Source organism: Bidens hawaiensis, unplaced genomic scaffold (genome assembly GCF_021521415.1).
Source record: "Bidens hawaiensis isolate Kalapana, Puna unplaced genomic scaffold, B.hawaiensis_p1.1 tig00048993_1, whole genome shotgun sequence".
Taxonomy (NCBI): domain Eukaryota; kingdom Viridiplantae; phylum Streptophyta; class Magnoliopsida; order Asterales; family Asteraceae; genus Bidens; species Bidens hawaiensis.
In genome coordinates, this window is record NW_027506102.1 from 1 (window position 1) to 18,938 (window position 18,938).

An 18,938-nucleotide genomic window follows, 5' to 3' on the forward strand; every position below is an offset into this window, starting at 1 on the left:
TTCCTGGTTTCAATTCCCTGCCGGGCGCTAGGTATGTGAAGGGTTTTGCCTTAACACTGTACCCGCGCTCGTCTTACGGTTACTTTACTTTCAAGGTACTCCTGGCGTCAATTCCCTGCGGGTGCTAGGTACGTGAAGGGTTTTGCCTTAACACTGTATCCGCACCCGTCTTATAGTTACTTTGTTGCCGGGGTATTCTTGGCTTCAATTCCCTGCGGGTGCTAGGTATGTGGAAGGTTTTGCCTTAACACTGTACCCGCATCCGTCTTATGGTTACTTGGTTGCCAAGGTAAGGGGTATTTTCCCGCTTACTTTTGAATCTTTTTGAATTTTGAAATTCGAAAGGTTGGTGAGGATAAGAACAGTCCAAACATCTGAAACGTCGTGTGACGGTTTCTTCTGACTGTGTCAGGACGTGCAGGAAGTTATGGTGACGTGACAGAACATGGTCATTCCAGTTGCTTTTTCAGGCGCGTGGTCATGATTTTTCGGGCGCGTGGCCGCGAAATTACTGGCACACGTCCTTTCAACAGCTGTTGCCAGCTTGCTTTTTGTCACGTGTCATAGTTTCATTGCACCTTTGATTTCTCTCTCCTCCGCATTAAATTCACCGCATTAATTGCGATTACTATATAAAGGGGGAGAGGGTTATTTGCAATTCACACTTTTCACTCTTCTTCTTCTTCTTAGTGATTTCCGGCAAATACTCCCCTTTTTCAGGCAAGCATTTTCCCGAAATCACTCTTCTTTCTGCAATAATGTCCTCTCGTGATGCTGAAGCTATAGCTGACGACAGGGGTACTGCTGGTGAGTGCCAGTGTGCTCTGCCCGGCGATCAGTACCGGTATGTTGTCAGGAAGTTCATGCTCGATCATCTCGAGCCTGAGTTTCCTGAATCCCACCAGACCGTGTACGATGCCCCCAGTGGCAAGATCGGGGTTTATGCTGCATTTTTTGTCTATGGGAATCTTAGATTCCCATTGACAAAATTTGTTTACCGTGTCCTTGAGAGGCACGGTGTCCATTTGACCGAGCTGCACCCCATGGCGATCGCCAAGATTCGCCATTTTGAGTGGGTGTGCCGGATTTTGGGCATCGAGCCCCATGTGGACCGCCTGATGACCTTCTATACCTGGAGGTGCATCCAAGGGTGGTACACCCTGACGACCCGTATTAAGGGTCTGAAGATTTGCGACACCGAGCGCAGTCTTCGCGCGTGGAAGCAGCAATTCTTCTACATTTCTGCCCGCGCCATCCCCCTTGCCATGAAGTTTAAAAATGGTCAAGCGATACCGAGCCTTCACGCCCCCAACTACCAGGAGGCGGAATGGTTTTCGAAGATATCCCGGATCCAATCTCCGGTTTACCGGTTTGCGGAGTCCGGGATGGTCATGTTAGGGATGAGCCGGGTGTGGAAAGATGCATCTCTGGTTCCCATCCTCCTCGAATACGGTTTGAACTCTATTCCCTATGGTATGTCTTGTTTTTCTTTTTTGATACAAGTTTGTCTTCCAACTGTTTCTTTTTTTTTTTTCAGAGGGAAATGATTTGGAGTCGCTTCTGTTTCCGCGGGAAGCCGACGGTCCCGCGCGGATGGGTACTCGTGCTTTGGACGAGGGCGAGTTGCCCATCCTGGAGCAAACAGTGGATCGGTTTGTGGAGGTATATCCGCTGGGCCACGAGATCCTGAGCCAACGGCGGCCAGGTAAGGCGATATTCCTTCCTCAACCCCTTAATGCTGTACCCGCTGTTGGAATTCTTGACCTGTCTTCTTCTGAGGAATCCTCAGATGCTCCTCCATTGGTGCGGAAGAAGAAAGCTGCTGCCGGCGGGAAAGGGAAGGAGAAGGCCTCCACGGCTGGTCCGGTGGTTCTATCTGACTCGGAGTCAGATAGTGAAGAGGTGGCGGGGAAGCCCGGTGGTGAGGAGACCACTGTTCCGGAGGCTACGACCGTTACCTCCGGAGAACCAACGAAGACGACGGTGACCGGGACCAAGAGGCCGGCTCCATCGGGTTCCTCCCCGCCCGTCCGTACGTTCAGGGTCAAGAAAACCCGTAAGTACAATCATAATGTCTTTGCAGATTTATTACTTCTTAAATTTAACATTCTTTGTGCAGGCGTGTATGTTGACGCATTCCGGGGTGAAGCGCAGGGGGGTACCTCCCCGCCAATGACGGTAGGCTAGGTCAGCCTTCCTGAGGCGTCGACCCAGGCGCCTGCGTCTGCATCCGTTGGTCCAGTTGCTCATTCATTTGGGCCAACTGTTCCGGTCGAGATGACGTCACCGCCGGCCGTGAGTGCGATTTTTACAGCATCCTTCACGGAGCCGGCGGTTACTGCTGCTGCTGATGAGGCGGCGACCGCGGCGGCGACCCCAACGGCGACCACGGCGGCTGCCACCATGCCCGCGCCACCGGCACCAATGGCCGGACCATCAGGTACGCGCAGGGCTTCCCGCCGATCTTTGCCACCTTCCCGTCTGCCTGACCTGTTGGATGGATTTCCTTTAGGTTCAGGTGATGGGTTTGGCGGTTATCGGCCTGTCATTGACCCTACAGGTGCGTAGGGTTCCTTTCTTTTTCCCTTATGTTTTTTATCATCTTTTCCTTACTGCCTTTGTTTCTTTTGCAGTGACGGATTCCAATGAAGTGTATGTTCCGCGATGGAACATACGCCGAGGAACAACCCTTCGCACACCTGTGGAGTGCGTGGACTGGGTTCGCCACGCTGCTCCCCCGGGTGCGTTGGGGGAAGCCATGGTTAGCTACCAGGAGGGTAGGCTAACCAATGAGCTTCGGGTTCTCCAGGCCCGGATACAGCCGCGCGTCGAGCTGCTTTGTCGTGAAAACGACAAGTTAAAAGCAGCTCGCGCAAAGGAAGTATCTGAAACGCGGGCTCTTCGGGAAGAGAACCAACAGCTGGCGGCAGCTGCCGCTGCCAAGGAGAAGGCCTTCAAGGCCCTCGAGGTTGAAGTTCAGGCGCGACTCGAGGCCCGCTCCAAGGCTGCCCAAGCTGTGAATGAACAGCTTCGGCTGGCCAGGGAGACTGCGCGAAACGCAACCGAGAGGGCTGCCCAGGCTGAAGCCGTTGCTGAGCCTCTGCGTGTGGAGAATGAGGAGCTGAAAGGCAAATTAGAGGCTCTCCAACGCGCTCATGATGCCTTGGCAATGGAAGATGCCAAGAAACTCCAGGAAATCCTGGACCAGAGGGGGGTGCTTGACCAGACCCAGCGGAAGCTTAAGGGCGTCGAAGAGGCTGCCGCAAAGGAAGTTTTACTTGCCAACCTTAACAAGAGCGAAGCCGAACGCGCCCATAACGAAGCTCAAGCTGCCCTCCAATGGCTTCTTCGAGAAGCGTTGCCTCAGGTATGTTTAACTTTGTCTTCACGCTTTTCTTTTGTAAGAAAAGGTTCTAACACTTGTATTTTTTTTTTTTTTTTTTTTTTGTAGGTTGTGCGTCGGGTCTTTTCAGAGACCTCTTACGATGATGCTATGACCGCAGCCCTCAACGCTTCTCATGAGGATGGGGAAAAGGCCGGCTTCCTGCTTGGTCTAGGGTTTGTTGAGAAAGGCGTCCCGCCTTCCAACTTCCATTTGTTCGATGTGGATACCGAAGCCATTTATGACCAAGCATTGAACCAATACGCCGCCTTCCCGCATCCAGTGGTGGAAAAGGTGGACGAAGTAGCTGTTGCTGATGATGGGTTAGCTGTTCTCAAAGCGTTCCTCGAACCACCCCGTTCTTCTGACGGAGCGGGTCCAAGTGGAAGCGGCCCTGAAGCTTGATCCTGATGATCCCTTTCCATTGCTAAGATAGACTTGTATAGATTTACTCTTTAAGGCGGGTAGTAACCCGGCCATTCTTGTAATATATCATTGAAATATAAATCTTTTTGCGGATAAGATTGTTATTTCCTTCTTTGGATTCCTTGCTTTATAAACTCATAACTTGCATACTTAGTTTTAGCAATTTTCCAAGTGTTTTAGAATAAGTTAACCTGTTGAACGTGGTTGATGATGGGTTAAAGTTTCGCTTCCTCCTTCGTGATTGTGCGGGTAGAACCGTCACTTGCACTTGGTAGGATGGCTAAATTTTAACTGTCATCTGACCTGCGTGTAGGTTTTCCTCATTTTTCCTCGAAATTTCTAAGTATTTAGGATAAGTTAACCTTTGAACGTGGTTGATAGTGGGTTAAAGTTTTGCTTCCTCTTTCGTGATTGTGCGGGTTGAACCGTCACTTGCACTTGGTAGGATGGCTAAACTTTACCCATACCTGACCTGCGTGTAGGTTTTCCTTATCCTTATTTCTAAGTATTATATATATTTTTTTTTTTTTTTTTTTTTTTTTTTTTTTTTAGGATAACCTTTGAACGTGGTAGATGATAGTTTGAAGTTTTGCTTCCTTATTTGTGATTGTGCGGATAAGACCGTCACTTGCACTTACAAAGATGGCTAAACTTTACTTACATCATACCTGCGTGTAGGTTTCCCCTATTTTTAACGTTGTGTTTATGCGGGTTTTGCCGCCTTCCACACGTAATGACTTACTTCTCCTCATTTATGCGGTAAATACCGGCACCAGTGGGGAGTTCATAAGGATAAAGGTAAACACATTATGAAAGGAGAATCATTTCCATTAGAAGTGGCTCTTGGCCTTTTCTTTACAAGTTTTGGAATTGATCTACATATAACATTTGCGTAATTGAGCTCCATTCCATGTTCTTGGGATGGGAGTGCCATCGAGCCTTTCGAGCCGGTATGCGCCCTTTCCCAGAACCTGTTTGATAACGTATGGCCCTTCCCAGATCGGGGCCAACTTTCCTGGGCGTTCTTGGTTCGAAGCCTCGTTGTTACGCAGTATGTAGTCTCCTTCCTTGAAGTTGCAGAGTTTTACCCGCGTGTTGTAGTACTTTTGCATTTGTCGTTTGTAGTTCTCTTCACGCACTGCGGCTAAGTCTCTGCGTTCCTCGGTTAGCATAAGATCCAACCGTCTTTCCGCATCATTGTCTTCTGGCTGACTCAAGACCCTTGGTGAGGGTAGACCAATTTCGACCGGGACCATGGCTTCAGTGCCATAAGTGAGGCTGAACGGGGTTTCTCCAGTACTGGCCTTCTTCAACGTTCTGTTTGCCCAAAGGACGTGCGGAAGCTCGTCCACCCAGCCGGATCTGTGTTTCAAGAGTCTTTTCTTTATGCCTTCAACGATGCTTTTATTTGCTCTTTCCACCTCACCATTTCCTTGCGGGTGTGCCACTGAGGTAAAGGTGTGGGTGATTTGAAGTTCTTTTAGCCATTGTTGTAGCTTTTTGTCAGCAAAGTTGGTGCCGTTATCGCTCACCAAATTCTGTGGAAGTCCAAAACGACAAATTATAAATTCCCAAATAAATTTTTTTATATGCTTTGCGGTTGTTTGGGCTAAAGGTTTTGCTTCTATCCACTTGGTGAAGTAGTCGATGGCTACCACTAGGAACTGAACATTTCCTGCTGCTGTAGGAAATGGGCCTGTCACATCGATGGCCCACTTCTGAAATGGCCATGAAGAAGTGACTGGAACCAGTTCGTTTTTCGGGCGATGCGTGTTAGGTGCGTAAAGCTGGCAAGACCTGCATTTTCTGATGTATGCCAGTGCATCCGTATGCATCCCCGGCCAAAAGTATCCCGCGTTGTTTAGCTTGGCTACAACAGCGCGGGGACCTGCGTGTACCCCACAGATGCCTTCGTGTACTTCCCTTAGGAGGTAGTTGGCATCTTGGTTGTCCACGCATCTCAAGAGTGAGCCAAGAAAGTTACGTCTGTAAAGGATGTCATTGACGAGTTGATAATTCAGTGCTTTACAGCGTAGTTTTCTTGCCTGTGTTTTTGACTCCGGTAGTATTCCAGCTGCAAGGTAATTTATTATTGGTGTCATCCACGTTTCTGTACTGGTTTGGATGACACAAATTTCCTTGTGCGGGACTGATGGCGTTTCGAGGAGTTCAATGCGGATGTCCTTTCCCAGGTGGGTGAAGGCTAGTGATGCAAGCTTGCTTAACGCATCCGCAGATTTGTTTTCGCTGCGCTTGACATGTATGACTTTACAATCACTAAAATCACGCATAAGGGTTTTTGCCTGGGCGAGGTACAGGGCCATGGTGTCGTTCACAGCCGTGTATGTTCCATTTATTTGGTTGGCCACCAGCATGGAATCCACATGGGCTTCCAAGTTTTTCACTCCCATCTTACGCGCAATTCTCAAACCGGCCAAGAATGCTTCATATTCGGCTTCGTTATTCGTACTTGGAAAGTCCAGCCGAATAGCGTAAGTATATTCTTGGCCCGCTGGGTTGGTTAATTTTAACCCTGCGCCTGAACCCTCGTTACTGGCTGCTCCATCAGTATAGAGTCGCCAGACATCATTGATGTCCTGTGCTGGGGAGGGTTGAGCCTCCTCCTGGCACTCTTTCTCCCGCGAAGCGGGGACTTCTGCAATAAAATCGGCCAGGACCTGGCCTTTTATGGCTGGTCTTGGCTTGTACTTAATTGCATATTCTCCCAATTCAATTGCCCATTTGGCTAGACGTCCCGATAATTCGGGTTTGCCTAGAACATTTGAGAGTTTGAAGTTGGTGAGAATGGTGATTGGGTGGCCCTGGAAATATCGTCTTAACCTGCGTGAAGCATGTATAAGTGCTAAGACTAATTTTTCGAGGGTAGAGTACCGGGTTTCTACGTCTGTTAGTACACGGCTAACATAATAGATTGGCATCTGGACGCCCTTTCGTTCTACTAGCAGGACTGCCCCGGTTGCTCTATCTGTTGCGGAAAGGTATAGGATTAACTCCTCTCCCGCTTGTGGTGCTGTAAGTGTTGGGAGTTCGATCAGGCGTGACCGAATCTCCTGAAAAGCTGCTTCCGCTTCTGGTGTCCAGCGGAAGTGCGTTTTCTTCAAGCAGTTTCTCAATGTTGACACGAAAGGAAACGACTTATCTGCATGGTTTGCCAAGAAGCGATTAAGTGCGACTAGTCGTCCGTTCAGTGTCTGAGCCTGTTTGATGGTGGTAGGTGATTCCATTTTAACAATGGCTTCAACCTTTTCAGGGTTCGCTCTAAAGCCATCTTTAGTAACAATGACTCCCAAGAACTTCCCTTCTTCCATCCCAAATGAACACTTGCTCGGGTTGAGCTTCATGTTTATCTTTCGGAGCGTGTTGAAAGTTTCTTCAATGTCTTTCAACATCGCCTCAGGCTCGAGGCTTTTGATGACCAAATCATCCATATAGACTTCCAAGTTTCTCCCGATTTGGGCATGAAACTCTTTGTCCATTAGTCGTTGGTACGTGGACCCTGCATTCTTAAGTCCGAATGGCATCATTTTATAACAAAATGTACCATCGGGCGTCCGAAATGCGGTTTTGTCCTGGTCATCAATGGCCATGTGGATTTGGTGGTACCCCTTATACGCATCCAAGAAGCATTTAAGGCGGAATGGTGCCAACGAATCCACTTTGAGATCAATTTCTGGTAACGGATAACAATCTTTGGGGCATGCTTTGTTCAAATCTTTGAAATCTATGCACATGCGCCATTGTTTGTCATTCTTCGGTACCATTACGGGATTTGCAACCCATGTTTGATATCTACTAACGCGTACGATGCCTGCGTCAAGGAGTTCCTTGACTTGGGTTCTACACGCGTTAGTTTGCTCAGGCCCCATCACTCTGCGCTTTTGTACGATCGGCGTAACAGCCGGATCGCATTTGAGTTTATGCTCCGCCTTACTTCGGGGTACACCAGTCATGTCAGCTGGTGCCCACGCAAAGATGTCAGCGTTTTTCTGCAGTAAGCGTTTGAGTAAGGTGCGGGTGGGATCAACGATTGTTGGTCCAATGGTAACGGCCTGGTCGGGGTATTTGCCATTGAAGGCCCATTTTTCTGGTTCAGTGATGGTTGGTTTAGCCTTTTTCGGTTTGGGTTTAGATGAAACAGATGCAATGCATACCTGGGGAATGCCAGAGATCATTGCTACACCCTCAGCTGTTGGCCATCCCATCATGCCATGGACTGAAGATACCACGGCGTTGAATCTTGCCATCCCGTCTCTTCCGAATAGGATGTCGTACGTATGATGTGGCTTTTTCATTACGACAAAATCCACGTCTTCTGTGCGTGAATGATTCCCATCAGTAAGAGTAACGGGGAAAGATAGGATACCCAGGGGTGTTTCTGTACTTCCGTCAAACCCTTCCATTGAAGCGTAGACCGTTTCCAAGCGTTCTTTGTCTTCATCATCCAGCTTATCAAAGAACTGTCTGTACATCACTGTCGACGAAGCGCCGTTATCAGCAAGAGTGCGTGAAGTGATGTAGTGCCCCAGCTGGCTTCTGATGACGATGGGGCCTTCTTTGCTGGGGCCTCCTGGCACTCTCGGGAAGCGCACCTCAGCTTCTTTCCACGCGCATGGTTCTGCCACCCGTCTTTTTCTTCCTCTGACCTTGCCATGAACCATGTTGATGCTGATATCGACGGGCTTTCGTCCGTTACCTCTGTACCGGTTATCATTCCTTCCTCCCTTCCTGATCGATGCCACAAGATGTGCAAGCCTTCCGTCCTTGACAAATGTCTCAATAATATCCTTCAAGGATGTGCACTCTTCAGTACCATGACCCTTTGTCCCGTGGAAATCACAGGATTTGCTTTGATCCGCATTAGGTTTCTGCCGGATCAATGGGGCTTTAGGCCATGGTAATTTTTCCGTGGCAAATATCTCCGTGACGCTCTTCGTGAGTGGCGTCCACCGGTGTCTTCGGTTTGAAGGGTGTGTGTTGTCCCTTCCGCCAACAAGAGGGCGAGAGCTGGATGAGGTGTCAAAGTTTACCCTTGACTGCCAAATACCTAGCCTCCTCTTTTTGTTCTGCCGGGCGATCCGGACATTGTTCTCTCTGGTCTTCTGCGTGTAGAGGTGTGTACTCTGGGGAAGATCTCTTCCCAGTTGCTTTTCCGTCTCGGCAAAGCGCTTTGCCGCCGTCATGATGGCATCCCAAGTTGATGGCATGCCATCCTTACCCGTCAATGTGCGGATAAGTTCTGGGTATTCGGCGCCTTGGATGAAGGCGGCGCGAACCAGATCTTCACTTATGTTGCCGAGACTAAGCTTTTTGGAGTTGAAGCGAGTGATGAAGTCTAGTAGAGATTCATCCTCCTCTCTCACGCAGTTAAGGATCGTCCACTGCTCTTCAGTGTACTTCCTCTGTTGGCTGAAATGCTGGCTGAACTTGTTCTGAAAGTCCGCCCAGTCATATATGTGGTGGATCGGTAAACGATCGAACCATGCCCTGGCCGCTCCGACCAGAGTCATCTGGAACATGTAGCACCACGTGGGTTCCGTCCAGTTGCTGACGGTAGCCCCCGCAATGAACCTGTTCAAATGGTCGTCTGGGTCGGATAGACCATCGTAAGTGCCAATGTTGGACATTTGTTTGGCACTTCTCGGGGCGATTGCTTCCGCAATGTCCCTTGCGAACTTTGACTTCCCTGCATTTGTAGCAGTTGGTCTAAAGGTTTTGGAAAAGTCACGCGGGTTTCTCTCCACGATTGGTTTAAAGGCTTCCCCAAAATTCCTTTTTGGTTGGACGTCCGTTTCCTTACGCTTCCCTTTCGCCTTATGGCGAGGGTTCGCGTCGGTGTCGGACTCCAACTCGTCGTCTGAGTACTCGCAGTCACTGCTCATATTGAGGTGTTGGCGAGTACTGGCGAATTCGTCAGCCTGTTGAACTGAACGCAAGCGTTCGTCCAATTCGGCTTGGAATTCTCTTTGCCGTGCTTCGGCCCATGCCTTCACTTGATCTAGTGTTTGGCGAGGAACCTTCGTTCGTTTTTCCAGTTGGGTATCGGAGAACCCCAATGGAATATTTACTCCACTTGCCCCGGCTTGGGTAGTCGGGGTAGTGTTCGTAAGGATTGTATAACCGCCGGTGTTTCCCCCAGTTGCTGGGGTTGTTACCGGGGTTTCTTGGTCGGTTACTGGCCTTTGAACCGGAGTAACGTTAACCATTTCTTCAGAAATTGTGAAAAAACTAAAGTAGTTCTAGCTTTTATACACGGATGGCGCCAATGAAGAAACACTAAGTGACCCGGTACAGATTATAGATAATCTGGGGGTTAAGTAATGTTTCCCACGGATGAGGTCTAACTGAGAAGGCTGTTCTTCAGGAGACCTGCAAAACAAACACCGTAAGCTCGTCACTGAGAAGGGGGGAGTTCCTCCTTGTGACCACCCTCCGGCGTGAGAATCAGACTAGGTTGCTCTGAATATAAGTGTATATTAAGAGATTGCTAGATAACTGGATATCAGATGATCTTACCATTCCAAGATATTGGAGTATTTATAGCCGAAGGTAGGTTTCCAAGAAGGTACAGCCGGCTGAATAGTATTCCTGTTCAACCAACAGTGGACTATGCACAGGCCATACTGGTTGGTGGGTAGGTTACGGCCAACAGTAACAAAGTCGGCTGCACTATTCCACCAACTGTAGTTTATGCACGTCCCACTTATTGTGGATTGTACGCAGGCCATGCTGGTTGGTGAATAGGTTACGGCCAACAGTAACACTATTCCACCAACTGTAGGCCGCGCATGCCCCTCAGTAAGGGTTGGTGAGTAGGCAGCGGCTAATAGTGACAAACAGTACTAGAGGGTGCTCCTCCTCGCCCTGTTGTCGATGAGCTGTCACCCTGTGATTGGCTCATGGGCTGTTCTGGTCAGATCGTCTGTCCTGTCCATACCTTGGTAGGCATGGTACAAAAGATCTTTCAGAATCAGACTGGCTCATTTAGGCGGGATTGTTCCCGCCTTGCTCATTCCTTCATGTGACTACTGAAGTAGCTAGTGTCTTGTGCGTGTAGCCCTGCTGTCTGCGGGTAGCCTTCCCTGATGGCTTGTATCCGCAACTGCGGGAACAGGCGGGGTACTTCACCATTGGGAGGCTTTCCCTGCTTGTTCAGCTTGTGTACTGCGCGTAAGATCCTATGAGCATGGTGGGTCCTGCGGGAGCAGATGGCCTTTGCGCAGACGTCCCTGTTCAAGGTGAGTCTTGCGGGACCAACTGGTCTCTGCTGGGACCTACCTCTTCAAGAAATGTACATAATAAACATGACGATGAAACCCTTCAGTTTCTTAAAATATGACATTTATCTAGATTTCTTATATATCGTAACCACCATCTTTATAGAATATCATCAACAGAGATTCAAATTTTACCTTATAGTTGATGTTTGAATCACTACACTCTTAGTTTTTGATCTAGCACGTTTACTTAAATTTGAAATCTAGATCAGATTTTGATTTATGTAACAGAATGATTAGCGTATATTTGTACTACTTTTCTCTGTAAAAGTTTTGCTATTAATTGCCTGTGTACAAACAAAGACCCTAACGTAGTGACGTTCATCATCTAACAAATAAAAGTACAGTTTCAACCCTTCAACCGTAAAGACGGTCTAACTTAACCTCATTTGTTTCTTAGGAGTCGATATTGTCATGTATCCGTCATGTGCTATATATTAAAGGGAATGAGTTATTTTGTCCTTTAACAAATTCTATCTCTATCTGTAGCCACATTATTAAAGTGTATCATAGGGCTTTTGTGTTTTATTCATACATTTGTAGTCAATACAGACACTTATTACATCGTAGTTTGATGAGACATAATGTGGTTGATTCACTTTCTGTATACTTTCTTTGCAGGGTTTCTCTATCACACATCAAGGTAGGATTAGTGGATTTTTTATCATTAACATTACATTATTGGAATTGCTTATAATCATTATCGTTATTCTTAATTTAAATGGTTAAATTGTTATTCTTTAGGCTGGGACACAATCATGGATTGGCAAGAAAAGGGTTAGTGACTAAAACCTTTCATTTGCATGCTCATCTACGTTTGTATCTGACAACATTAAATGGCAAACATGCCATGTTATCTGGAAATGACATTAGTAAGATGAGTGAAATGAGCTGTAGGAGATAATACATAGTCTTACTCTTGAGAGTTATAGAAACCAGTAATCATGTGTGTCTAGAGAAATGGCTTGATGAGCCGTTCAGTTCGCCAAGCACCGACCCCAATTTCCAAAGGAAGAAAGAAAAGAGGAAAGCTTCCTTTCTATTTCTTCTGCCTTTAGTCCCGGCGGACACAGAGTTAAGTCCAAATCGAATACTAGGTTAATTAGAGGTTTTTCTATGATTAGCTTATTCAGTTGTTTGTTTATTTCTCACAACAAACCTTTAAAATTTTCAAGTGGATCACACTTGACCCTTTTTCCGATATGGTTTTGCAGGATATTATGAACGGGAAGATGTTTGGCAGGGTATGTGAGTTTTATGCATTATTTAGCCTCACACTTTCAAGTGTTCCTATAACGACATGGAGTATTTTCAAGTTTTACATTGAAGATATATTCAATGTATTAAGAACTATGTAGTCCAAAAAAATGTTATAGATCACTTTAAAGTTTAAATAGTCTAAAACATCTCTAAACATGCATAAACGTATGGTATGGCAATCACATATTCTCGTAATGAATCGATAGCTATAAATGATCTCAATATTTAATCTATCACATCCTGAAAGGATATGAATAATAAAATTGACTGTTAACCAACATATCTTCAAATTGATTGAAGACATAACGTAACGGGTAAATGGTTTTTATGTCATCCAAATGAATCAGTTACGTGCTTATTGAGTTAATAACTTGTCTTTTGATATTTCAGTCCTCATAAAGAAAGCAGAGGCATTTGAAGTGATGGAATCACAGAAGATTTTAGCAAACTGGGCGCAGCTACTTGTACTTGAGAAACTACTTACAGATGCGTATGTAATTTGCAGGCCAAATCCAAATGCATATGAACATCGCAAGCAAGTGATCCGAGTTCTTAATGATGTAGCAAAAGATTTATATGGTAAAGTTTCTGTTTCAGTTACTTGTCTGTAATCAGTTGCTTGTTATGTTCACTCTTTACGATTGGTAAATGTATTTGTCTGTAATTCAGGTAATTCTGCCAGCTGTCCTGTTGTTGAGGAATTCGGTTCCTTTTTGATGGACCTTTTTACTTCAGAAAGTGATCTTGATGTCTCCGTTAACTTCAGAAATGATTTGTTAGTGTTTCCTCAAGAACAGAAAAGGAAAACGCTTCGGAAGTTTGCTAAAAAGCTCTATTCACTTCAAAGTAAACATCTATCTATGCTAGCCTTTTTATTTTCTATTATCAAATCTTTAGTTTTAAGGAACAACATTTACGCATGTAAGTGAACTGTTTGGCTGAAAGTTCGTTTATTTAGTAAACGAACGAAACGGAACAAAACTTTATGTGCATTTATTTAAACGGGCGAACATGAACACATGTCTTGTTTGCTCATTTATGTTTGTTTGTTTACATTCATTTATGTTCTTTACTTTACATTTGTTTAAGTTCGTTTGTTTACATTCATTAATATACTCATTTAAGTTTTTTTTTTGGCTCATCACAATTTAGTCTAGTTTTTTGTAACCTCTTTAGCCTCAACACATTGTTGTTCACATTTACTCTTAACTGGTTTTAGCTCATTTATGTTCATTCATCTATGTTTTGTTAAGATCTTCCGTTTACGTTTGTGAACCGTTTGTTTATACCGTCAGCAAACGAACATAAACAAACACGTTTATTGTCTTGACGAACGAACACAAACAAGGTAACCTTGTTCGTTTAAGTGTTCGTGTTCAATCGTTTGTTCGGTTAAAGTTAAACAAACGAACACCTTTCGCTTGCTTATGGGCATTTGTGTTTTAGATGCAGGTCGTGTACACAGCGTTCAGCCCGTCATGAGGGCTAAGGTACCAATTCTTAAGTTTATTGATACCGCAACAAATGTCGAATGTGACATTTCAGTAGAAAATAGTGATGGAATTTCAAAGTCCTTAATTATTCGCCTAATTACTTCAATTGATGAAAGGTTTCCGAAACTAAGTTTATTGGTAAGTTTATTTTATATGTTTCTGTATGAGCTGCATGTATCGTATGTATATTTGTTTTTCATTTTGAAACTTTATCCATCTATGCAGATGAAAGCGTGGGCAAAAGCACATGATATTAACAGCTCAAAAGACCAAACTCTTAATTCTTTATCCATAGTATTATTGGTTGCTTTTCATCTACAGGTACGGTATATACTTAAAGTTTGTTATCATTAAAAACATATAATCAGTTTATTGTTTTTTTTTCTAATTGTGCAATTTTGGTTTTAATCGATCTGTGGTTTCAGACTCGAGATCCTCCTATATTACCTCCGTTTTCTGCTATACTAAAAGGTAATACTGAGACTTAGTTGATAATGTAAACATATTCAAATATTTTGATAACTTGGTTTATACAATACTTCAAAAATGTGGCGTGTGAATGTGTGATATTTAGAGATCATACATTGGTTGCTTTAAATAGCCTTGAGTGATATATAGTACATACCAACTACTAAGGGGTATAGATGTAATTTAGGGTTGGAAGTTCTCTTGAAGAGATGTTTTTCATTTACTTATGGGCTTGAACCCATTTAAATTGATTCTTTTACAACCAAACTTTTATGTTTTACGCATTTTGCATTCTAGAGATAACGAGCTAAGCCGCTTGTGAGATAACGAGCCGAGCTTTAACGAGCTGAGCTTCACTTGCTTGGCTCAAGTCGGCTCACAAGCTTAAATGAGGCTATTATTCATATAATTTTAGTTCGACATATTTAATATATATTTGTATGATAGTTATTATTATTTATAAAGTTTAAATAAAAATAAATAGTATATATTATATTATATAAAATTATTTATTTTAAATATATATAAATAGTTAAAAATGTATATAGAGTAGTTAATACATAATGAACGAGTCGGGCCTGAACTTGAGAGGCTACTCACGACGTGAGCTCGAGTTTTAGAAATAAAGCTTGAAACGAGTTGAGCTTGAGCTATTGTAAGTTAAACGAGCCAAGCTCGATCTTGAAAAAGCTACTCACATGCCGAGCTCGAGCTTTAAAAATAAAGATTGAAACGAAATGAGCTCGGCTCGTTTAGTAAGGTAAACGGGCCAAGCTTAAGCTTAGGCTGGCTCGACTCAGCTCATTTACATCCCTACATAAAAGTATACTATGAATCGATCATTCCCAAAATAGCAGTTTTTTTTTTCATTTTTTTCCATGAAACTTTTGTAGATGGAGAAGATCCCACATCTGTGGAGAATTCAGTTAGAAGCTTCTTGAACTACGGTAGAAGAAATACAGAAACATTAACTGAATTGTTCGTGTCATTTTTACTCAAGGTAGGCAACCAATTTTTATTTTACACATTTAATTTTTGGAATTTTTCTTAGTTTATACTGTTAATGGTTGTTGCAGTTAGCATCTGTTGAAGAGCTTTGGGAAAAAGGTCTGTGTGCCAGTCCTTATCTAGGACATTGGACATCTAAAACTTGGGACGGTAAAATAGCCGTAACGAGTGTAAGCATTCCACCTCTACCTGTTTGACCCTTTTGTCCAAAAAGGAATCTTTTAACGTATCTTGCCTAGGTTTTAAGTTTTATAACCCTCAGGGGAGAATTTAGGTAGAAGGGTGGAAGTTCACCGACCCTTGAGTTTCGAAATTTTAATAGGACGGCTATATAAAAAACAGTAGTGAACCTTAGAACCTTTTTTTAAATAAAGAATTAACTTTTTAGTATGGTTTAGTTTGTTTAATCACAAAAGTCTTACCATACTCGAACCATTGAACCAACCTGAATTTTTTATGCCCGGCCCTATGAAGTTGCAGCGTCTAAAAACAGTGAACCCACTGGAAAAAATTCCTGGATTCGTCACTGCTTTTAGTTCCTGTTGCTAACCCCACCCACCATCCAATTTTCGGTTAAATAGAAGGTCAAATCACATATTTATGAAGACCATTTAGTAGTTGAAGGACTATTATTATTATTGTTGCTGTTATTCTTATTACTGATGTTATTAGTTTAATTAATGTTTTATTATTAATGTTATTATATTATTATTAGTAGTTTAATTATTATTATTATTATTATTATTATTATTATTATTATTATTTTATTCACTGTTACTAACAATATAAACATTACGACTTTAATTAAACATATATAACTATAACCATTAAAAAAACTGGCTGAGCATTCCAATGCGCTTGGCTCGTATCAAACCGAACTGCCGCTTGCTTGTTTACAACCGAACTGCTCGGTCATTTTTTTTATATATAGATTTATTCTTTAAAATCAGTATTAGTATTCAACTTTATTATATTCATATCAAATTTTTGGATTTTTTATAAGATGGATTTTAAATTTATTTATGTATTTTTCTTTATAAATCTTAATATTAAAAAACAAATGAAATTAGCTAAAGCAAATAAAGTGGTATAAAGAAAAAAAAATTAATATAAACAAAGAAACAAACAAGTTAATAATATACACAAAGATACAAACAATTTAATATAAAAAAGAAACTAAGTTTTATTTCGAAGGAACTAAAACAAACAATTTCGGCTAAGTAATTAAAACAACGATTCAAAATTATGGGATGAGTTTTAAATTATATGAATAATAATAGTAGTAGTAGTAGTAAAAAATAATGTAAAGAAAGATGAGCGAATGGTTGGTTCGATTTTGGCTCGGCTGTAAACGAGCAAGCGGCTCGGTCCAGTGTGTATACAAGCACGAGAAAAGGAGAGCTCACTCTTTTTTTTAACATGGGATATAGCTATAATAACAAAAAATAAGGGTTACAATCTAATAATTAAAAGAGATAGTAAAAGATTAAGTGTAAGACCATGTGTTATGCCAAGTAAATTACACAAATAATCCAATTATCAAATGGTTTTCATAAATTACATAAATAGTTCTTAGGTTTAAAAAAGACTGTATTGCCTTTTTATTTAACAAAAAAAAATGAATGGTTATAGAATTTGAACTTGAGGCCTGATACTTTTTGGATTGAAAGGATTAACAAGCCAAACTACAGGGACCAGGAGCGTAATTTACTCTTTATATATATATATATATATATATATATAGGGTAAGGATCCTAAGAGAACCATTTGAAAATTGAGAACTTTGAGAACCATTTTTGGATCACTAAAAAAAACCTATAAAAAAATTATAAAACAAACAAAAACAAAAATTTTTAAAAAGTAAAAAAACCAAAATTCTTATATATCATTCCGGTTTCATAAAAAAAAACTTCGTAATAATACACGTGTATAATTTCATTTAATCTCTAGTTACGTAATGCACACATATGTACATTATCATTTACCTTAAATTGTACACATGTGTATAAAAAAACATGTATGTACATATTATAGATATATATATAATTTAGCTAAACCGAGACGGGTTTTTTTTTTATGAAACTGAGATGATAAATAAGAATTTTAGTTTTTTTACTTTTTTCATTTTTGCGTTTTTTTTTTATGATTTTTTTTCATTTTTGGGTTTTTTGTGGTCTAAAATGGTCCTCATAGTTCTCACATGATCCTGATCCTATCTCTCTCTCTCTCTCTCTCTATATATATATATACACACACACACATACATATATCACTTTTGTCACATCTTGAACTATGTTTTTTTGGCTAGGTTGAGGATTTTTTCGACCGGGCCCAAAATGCAGCACGAGCAGTTGGAAAAGCAGAAGTGAACAGAATTCATAACAGCATTCATTTTACAATTCAAAACATCAGTCGTTTTATGAACGCTAAATATGACAAATTAAAGTTAAAAGAATTACTTTTTGGTAATGATAGTTTTTATCATCCTCACGTTGAGCCGAAATTATATGTACCGAAAGAAAATCATGAAATAAAGACCAAGATGACCACGAACAACGTCAGCAATCCTAACGGTGTGATGGATCTGAGAGCTGTTTTGAACAGGGGTGCACCACAACATCGAGCTGTGAGGCCTGTGAGTGCAGGGTTGGAGACACCATGGGCGCACCAGGCGGTTTACAATCAGGGAATGAGGCTTGCAGAGAGAGGGTCGTCAAGCTCTTGGGCTGGACCTGTGTGGACACAAAGCTGGGGTGGTGGTGCATCTAGTGGCAGTGGGGGTGCGGTCAATGGAACCGGTTACTTCGATGGTTCGATACGAAGGACGCAACCTGCAACCGACCCTCAAGGAAGAAGGCAGCAACAGTTTCCTTATGGTAACTGTTTAATTTTAAATCAACAAATGTCTAATGTGTTAAATATTTTGACTTGTTTGAAATTAAACATATCGAAATTCAACCCATGTCTAACTGCAATCAAATCTTTTGTTTAAAAGGAATTTCTCCAACACGAATAATCCACCATTTTGCTAAGACACGGTAAGGTTTGTTCTTTTTACCGTGTATTTGGTTGTTTATAAATATAGTTTACAAACTGGTGTCGAAACGTTCTGTTTTGTTTTGTCGGTTTAATACCGTGTTGTTTGACTTGGACTAATTTTAAGTAAAGAACTGTGTCAATTATTTGTAATTTTTTGTTCCTAATTTTATAAACATGTTACCGCATCACCTTTCCTGTTTTTCTCTCACTATATCCGGTCAATGTTTATGTTGTTTTTATAACTCTATATGAAATTGGTGCTATATAAATAACCTTATACTAAAGTGATTATTAATAGAGGAATGGTTTTAAATTTTTGTTAATAGTTGAATATACTCTCTTAATAAAAAAATTCTAAATAATACTTACTAACCAAAATACACGTTTTTTTAAAATTAAATAATATTAGAAGGTTGTAGGTTATATAAAAAAATGTGGTGAATTTGGATTTTTGGATTGACTTGGGTCAAGCTGCCGTCTTTTAGCGGCAACACCAAGAGGCCCACTGGGTCAATAATTCTAAAATTTCTAATAGCTGTTAAATCTAACTATACTACTAAAGCAATA

The 18,938-nt window shown here is 42.2% G+C and overlaps 1 protein-coding gene across 2 annotated transcripts; it reads left to right on the forward strand.

Moving 5' to 3' along the window:
• Positions 1 to 11,253: 11,253 nt before the first annotated feature.
• Positions 11,254 to 18,486, forward strand: LOC143616717 (protein HESO1-like). Of its 2 annotated transcripts, XM_077089470.1 has the most exons (11): positions 11,254 to 11,746; positions 11,848 to 11,880; positions 12,318 to 12,347; positions 12,754 to 12,942; positions 13,033 to 13,209; positions 13,810 to 13,994; positions 14,082 to 14,177; positions 14,282 to 14,327; positions 15,218 to 15,324; positions 15,401 to 15,502; positions 17,641 to 18,486. In XM_077089470.1, the coding sequence occupies exons 2-11, from the start codon at positions 11,862 to 11,864 to the stop codon at positions 18,322 to 18,324; spliced, it is 1,635 nt and encodes a 544-aa protein (XP_076945585.1). In that variant the 5' UTR covers positions 11,254 to 11,746; positions 11,848 to 11,861; the 3' UTR covers positions 18,325 to 18,486. The 2 variants fall into 2 exon arrangements, with proteins under 2 accessions (XP_076945585.1, XP_076945586.1); XM_077089471.1 differs by having other exon boundaries at positions 11,254 to 11,880.
• The last annotated feature ends 452 nt before the right edge of the window (positions 18,487 to 18,938 follow it).

What these genes read in the sequence shown, in the direction of transcription:
- LOC143616717 (XM_077089471.1), top strand. An exon ending in AAAGCTCTATTCACTTCAAA is followed by an intron (nt 13,210 to 13,809) that starts GTAAACATCTAT and finishes TTTGTGTTTTAG; the next exon opens with ATGCAGGTCGTGTACACAGC. An exon ending in TGGTTGCTTTTCATCTACAG is followed by an intron (nt 14,178 to 14,281) that starts GTACGGTATATA and finishes CTGTGGTTTCAG; the next exon opens with ACTCGAGATCCTCCTATATT.